The sequence below is a fragment of the Heliangelus exortis genome, chromosome 17, assembly GCF_036169615.1.
Source record: "Heliangelus exortis chromosome 17, bHelExo1.hap1, whole genome shotgun sequence".
NCBI classification, from domain to species: domain Eukaryota; kingdom Metazoa; phylum Chordata; class Aves; order Apodiformes; family Trochilidae; genus Heliangelus; species Heliangelus exortis.
The window spans coordinates 11463413-11469905 of NC_092438.1; the positions used below are offsets into that span (position 1 = coordinate 11463413).

A 6493-nucleotide genomic window follows, 5' to 3' on the forward strand; every position below is an offset into this window, starting at 1 on the left:
AGCCCTGTGTGCTCGCATTTCTCTTTTACAGTGTTCACATGTCAGTCATCCCCTAACACGAGCTAAACAGTCCAGTGTGGAGGAAGCTGACATGGTCACTTGAGTCTTCCCCCAAATCCTTGAGCTTTTAAAAAAAATCTGTTCTGTTTTCACTTAAGGGACTCCAGCCAGAAACACTGACAGCAGTGCCATTGCTCAGGAAGACAGACACTCATCTTTTTTCACTCTAGTTCCTTGAGTGCCATACACCAGCAACTCCAGAGCTACAGAACTCATACTGAAGACTCTTGCAATCCAAGTTTATTCATTAAAAAAATACACTAATGTACATTTACCAGGAATGCTCTTCTCTTCAAGCATTTAAGAAGAGCCAAAAATAGTAGCATTATGGTCACCAGAGAGAGAATGCCAACAGCAGCCATTATAATGCCAGCCAATACTTCCTTGCTCAGGAGAGTGCTCCCTACAAAGCAAGGGGAAGATAGTTTGAAGACAGCCCTTCATTAAACCTGAGCAACATACATTAGCACCACACTTGCTTAGTACCTTGGGTTGTAGACCATTCTTCTGGCACAAGGAGGACAGGACCCTGCAGGCTCACCACTGCAGAGTTCATCCCTGGCATCCCACTCTCTGCAACAAAAATGCAGAAGTGAACACTGTAGTACAGGGAATTGTCCTGGATCAGTACAATCTAACATCTGCTTAGGCATTACCTCTCTTGCCTCTAGATGGCCTTGGACATCTTGTTATACACAGAGGGGAGTCTGGTTGAAAGCGGTCACAGAGCAGGATGCTGCAATGGAAGTACACCTAGCACAGAGGATGAGAGGTCCATTCATTCCAAGACAATAACTGCTCCAACTTACTGCTCTAAAGGCAGGAAATGTCACCTACCAGGCCAGGGAGGGCTTTGCCACCAGAGACAAAAGCAAAAGTCTTCACTTCCAGCCTCTGGCGATAGTTTGCATAACTGACACCATGCCCCACGGGGTGAAACACAGTCCTGTAGCTGTCCAGGTCATATGCACACCTGCCAATGGGCAAGAAGCAACAAGTCAGAACAGCAGAAGGGCAGGGTGGAGAAAAGGGGTTCATTTATGGGTTTCAGGTGTTTGGGTTTTTTGGTGTTTTGTTGTTTTTTTTTAGTTAAAAACAAAAAAAAAACCACCACAAAGCAGTAAGCTAGAATTTGAGGTAGAAAGGCTGCCTCCCTCCTACAGGTTCCAGCATACTAGGACAGCATCCAAGTACGTCAAAAGCCACCTGAGGTGCAGCCCTTATATCTGGGACTCTGTTCCCAAAGGAGAGGTAGAGGGAACTGGAGAATCCTCCCATGTACTGCCAAAAGTGCTTTCATTATCCAGCAGGACACTCACCCATCTACAACAATATTCCACTGGGGAAGTGAGCTTGGATCTTCTGAAGCTGTGGCCCAGCAGTCATCCAACACCAAATGGAGGTTGGGATCATTGCGGTTCAGGACCTGCACCTCCAGGAAGATGGGCTGCTGCAGGTACCTTACTATTGGGTACTGATCATCACGGTATGGCTGCCTGAATGAGTCCTCTGCAGAACACAAAGCCTTGTTAGATAAGTCAGTGTACAAGAAGAGTCCTCAAGAAACTCTGCTTTAGAGCCCTTCAATAACAGCTCATCCCCAGCTGCTGTTTTTCCTAGTGTCACAGAATGATGGCAATTGCCTTAAGCAGCATGGGTGGAAGGGAAGGAAGGTCATTAGAAGCCCATGCAGCAGAGCAGTTCAATTGTACATCCTCCCCCCACAAGCTCAGTTGCTCCTCAGCTATCTGAGCCCAGAGTCAGCTTTACCTGGGTAGCTTAGAAGGACTAAGGAGAGGGGGCCTTGATTCACTGAAGAAGCCAGAGGAGGAAGGTTGTCTACCTTTATACTGAGGGAAGCATCACCATTGCTGAAGGAGCACAGGATTGTTAGCCTGTTACAAGAAAGGAGGAGGTAAATCTTATGTTCATATATAGGATATCCAGGACTAAGTATTACTAAGTTTACCTACACACCTGAGTTCACTGTCCCTTGAGATCCTGCGGAGTGGAAGATCTGTCCATGATGCCCTCACCTCGTTCTCATAAACGATCTTCTCCCCATCAGACTGATGAAACATCATTAGTGAGGGCATTCCCAGTGCATGAAGCCCTCCCCATCAGCCTTGGCTACACACTTACCCAATACCTGGTCCCACATCCATTCAGGGGAACATGAAACCAAACCCTGTCATTCAAAGATGATTTGAAGGCCGGGCGGCACGAAGGATCTCTGAGCCTCAGTGTATCCAAGTCCAGCAGTGGTCTGGTACTGTCAGCAAGGATTTCAAAATCCATGTACCCATCCTGGGTACACACAGCAGCTGGAACAGAGGTTCACATAAATTGTCATGCCAGTCACTGACAGCTCAGTCTGCCAAGGTCTGTTGCATCCTGACTAGACATACACTTTCATATGAAGGACTAGAATCCATGCTGAAGAATGACCATGCAAAGTTGACCAGGCAAAGTTGATTGCAGAAAACTTACCTATTGGTGCATGCTGGTCACAAGGGCACTCTGGATGCATCACCATTGCCACAGTCTCCTCATGGAAGTGAAAAGTCAGTTTCAAAGAGGACAAGTAGGACTGAAGCCCTGAACAGCTCTCCCCATGTAGCTGCAAGACAAGAGTAACTCTTCTTGATTGTAACTGCAAGAGCTCCTTTTATCACATGCCTGTGTCAGTGATTCACTTGCCCTGGAGCCATGGTGCTCTTTACACACTATTAGAGAATTTGCATTACTCAAGGCACATCAAATACCAACCCATTCCAAGAGGAATATCTTCACCTCTGGCTGTTTTCACCAGGAGACTTTATGAAACCCAAGCTGCATTTGAACAATGACTCTTCATTATAAAATCTGTATTCATCATAATCACAACTGCCCTCAGACAGCCACAGGGCACACGGCTGACTTGACAGCTACTGTGCTGAGTATTAGTAACCACCAAACAGTGATCAAACTGTGACTTAAGGATCAGAACTCACCCTAGATTTCAAGACTCCCTTGTTAATATGCAGCTTGACCCCTCTCCTTGTGTCCAGAGCAATCCCATTTTCCTCAAGCTGGTCCATGGGGATGATTTTATCTTCTACACCCACAGCCATAAGGGCCCCTGGGAAGGCTGGGATGGCAACAGTCATGTGTGTAGCATTGCAGATGGCTGGACCTGTAAACAACATCTTTAAGTATAACATCACTTCTGCCAGGGCAGAGTCAAGTCAGATTGTGGCTTTCTCCATGCATTACCTGGTGCACAAAGCATTCTTGACTCCACAGTCAGTCTATGTTCAGGAGGGCCATACACAAGCTTGAGTGACACAGTGTAGAGCACCTTATCATTGTGCTGACAAAGAAGATAGAGGGCTATTAGAGACCATTCAGCTCATGACCAACTCCACAGGGCCATATACTATGCCTAATTCAGGACTGCTGCTCCTCATGGCTTGCAACAGAAGTTTTTCCCATCCCATCTCAACACCCTTTTACATAAGTTCTACACATGAGACTGCCAGTCAGACATTCACAGCATAGGTTATATATTTAGGATCCCACTGACATGGATGCCCAACAGCTGTGCTGAAGTGCACACTGTGCTTCCCCTATTTATAGGCCTGGGCAGTTCACAGGTTTCCAAAAGGTCTACAGGAAGGAGATAGCAAGCTTCTCCCACAGCAGCACTGTCTCCTCAGTGCCAATTCTTTGTTCACTTACCTTGTAGGAAACAACTCCAGTAGCAGTAAAGGCCACCTGAAAGACCAGGTTGTGGCCATCAGCTAGAAAGCTATAGCCTTGCTGCATGGCTTGTGCAAGGCTCAGCTGATGTATTCTGGTTCCATCATCAACTGACAGAATCCAAGCCATTGGAGTTACTGGAACCTGGAAAGCAGGAGAGATCCTTTCTTAGGAAGGGAAGGCAGAGCCAAAAGGAAGCAGCAAGGCACTACAGCTTTTCACTCTGCTGGGCTGCCACTTTGCAGGCTTTACATTCAAGCTCCCTATATTGACATACCATATGCTCCTCACTGAAGCTTGGAATGAGTCTTGGGAAAGTAACCTGGAACACAGAACAAGGGTTAAAGCACAGGAACAAACAGTGGTCACAACCTTACAGCTTTAAAAGTCTCCACCATAGCTTTCCAAAGCAAACAGCTGAGACCAGCATCTCAGTTTCCCCTGCATTTGCATCCGAAATGACCATTTATAAACTAAATCTTAAAAAAACTGGTCACACAAGGATGGACATGCAGCCAACAAACCTCCCTGAAGCTGGCTGGAGCTTCCCCCATCTTTCTGCAAATCCCAGCCATGCAGTTCCAGGAGACCCTGCAAGCCTTTAAGCAGAATCTATAGCACTCCCATTCCTCTACTTACTGCCATGAAGTCTTTGGTACAGTTTGTTGTACCAGCAAAGAAAGGAGTAATGATCTCATCAGCATGGACTGTATTGCAATGAGTGCTGTAGGTTTCATTCTTCTCCTCTCCTCTTGTGTCATTCATCATCAGCCTCAACCTTAGCTGGTGCTGACCATGCTATAGGAAGAGACATTTATTAGAAAGAGACAGAAGCAGCCTCTGCAGCACAAGGACAACTAAAAGTCTTAAAGACTAAACTGTAACTTTAGAGTTGTTCCAGGTGTTTGTACTAGACACAATTAACCATCACTTAAGAAGCTTATAAAAAAGCACAGGGTAGCAAGAGTAGGCTGAGGAGCAGAAGGCACTAGGAAAGCTGTAGGAGTCAAGAACACCTTCAAGGATTGGCAGGCTGTAGTACCAGAGACAACTGTTAAAAGAAATAAATTAATAAATACCAAAACCAAGAGTTCTGACATGCCAAATGCCTAAAAACAACTGACACCAACAAAACCTCTGTTTTTAAGGATAGCATGAGTTGGTCTTCCACTTACTACTCTACCACAATAGTTATGAATAGCATGTATTATGCTATTCATATTATGTATGCTATATATATACATACATGTATATATACATACATATGTATGCTATATAATTATGTATTATGAGTAGCATTATACACATAAAATAGTGGTATATGAAATTCTTGGACCTAGTTGACTTCCTTACAAAAGGTTATTTAACACAGCTCTCAATTCCTTTACAGAAGGATGCAGCATTTGTAGCAGTATTGGATGCAGTGTAATCCACAGTTGAAATAACAAGTATAAAGGTAATAGCTTGGTGGGGTTTTTTTAAACTACTTCTGTTGTTATAAAACAGTTTAAGCATTTCCACTCTTAAAGAAAGCTTGGGCTAGATATCTTATTAAATCCAGTCCTGACCAGAGAAAACACACTCCATCCAAGCACCTTCTCAGAATGGAGACCCCTTTACCTCCAGGCTAGTGCAGTTGACAAACAGGACATTGAGCAACAACTTCTCATAATCCACAGTGTGGTCACAGGACACCATCTCCTCACCATTCAAATCTAGGGAAAAAAGTGGAATATTAGTCTTGCATGTAGGGCTGCAGTAGAACAGACCAAGCCAGGCCAGAGGCAATACCTACCCACAACAGACACGTGCCAGGAGTAGTTACCAAGCTCTCCAGAAAACTCAACTTGCATCCCATCCCTGTGACAGGTCACACCCTCTGCAGAAGGAAGGCTACAGTCAGCTCCTCCATCACCCTCCTGGAGACACACAACCTGCAAGCCCTCCAGCTAGCCAGCCCCACTTCAGAGAGCCCATCCACACCCAGGGAGGGGGGAAGCAGCTCCACACAAACAAAGCCCACATCCATACCACCAGCCCAGAAGGGCCTCATTACCCAAGAGATCCTGATCCCCCAGGCCATCAGCACAAGGGACTAAAGGCAGCAAAAAGCCAAACAGGAACAGCAACCTACAAGAAAAACAGGACAAAACACTGAAAAAAGAGTAAGGAAAGAACCCAGATCCACATCCCAAACCCCACTCACCATATCCTTGAGGTGCTCAAGCACTGCTGCTCCACAAACAGCCCCATCTTCTCTCTGCCCCCACAAGCTCAGCCTTTGCCTCCTGGAGCAGGGTTATATAGGACCTGGGGCAGGCTCCACACAGGTGCAGCCTTTCTGCTGCTGGGGGGACTGAGAGCTTGCACCTGCCTCTTGTTGAGATGAAATTTCCTAACTGGGAAGTGGAGAACCTGCATGAGACCTTTAGGTGATAGAAGTATTTGACATGGTTTCTTGTTTCCTTCTGGTTTTAGGGCATTCTTATATTGCTCTGATTGTTTGCTCCCTTGATTCCTTTGTCAGATGTTGCACAGGAACAACCACATCACTAGTTCCAAGGATCTCATTAGACAAGCAGAGACTTCATTGTCTCTCCTGTATCACCTTTACCATGATCAGTGCTTATAAAAGTTGCAATCAAGAAATGTTGTGCTGGGTAATACCTCCTGCAAAACAGATGGCACAACA

The 6493-nt window shown here is 45.6% G+C and overlaps 1 protein-coding gene across 1 annotated transcript; it reads right to left on the bottom strand.

Moving 5' to 3' along the window:
• Positions 1-282: 282 nt before the first annotated feature.
• ZP2 (zona pellucida glycoprotein 2) lies at positions 283-5941 on the bottom strand. The gene is made up of 17 exons (XM_071760951.1): positions 5858-5941; positions 5597-5680; positions 5422-5516; positions 4441-4599; positions 4079-4123; positions 3781-3945; positions 3316-3412; positions 3054-3235; positions 2551-2680; positions 2203-2384; positions 2038-2129; positions 1831-1955; positions 1380-1569; positions 898-1033; positions 717-813; positions 547-633; positions 283-463 (listed from the first exon to the last, which is right to left on the bottom strand). The coding sequence occupies exons 2-17, from the start codon at positions 5652-5654 to the stop codon at positions 321-323; spliced, it is 1983 nt and encodes a 660-aa protein (XP_071617052.1). The 5' UTR covers positions 5655-5680; positions 5858-5941; the 3' UTR covers positions 283-320.
• Between the last annotated feature and the right edge of the window lie 552 nt (positions 5942-6493).

Coding starts and splice junctions, on each gene's coding strand:
- ZP2 (XM_071760951.1), bottom strand. CDS start 5,654: ATGCAAGTTGAGTTTTCTGGAGAGCTTGGTAACTACTCCTGGCACGTG. Junction 5,517..5,596: donor CTGGCACGTGTCTGTTGTGG/GTAGGTATTGCC, acceptor TTTTTTCCCTAG/ATTTGAATGGTGAGGAGATG. Junction 4,124..4,440: donor GTACCAAAGACTTCATGGCA/GTAAGTAGAGGA, acceptor TCTGTGTTCCAG/GTTACTTTCCCAAGACTCAT.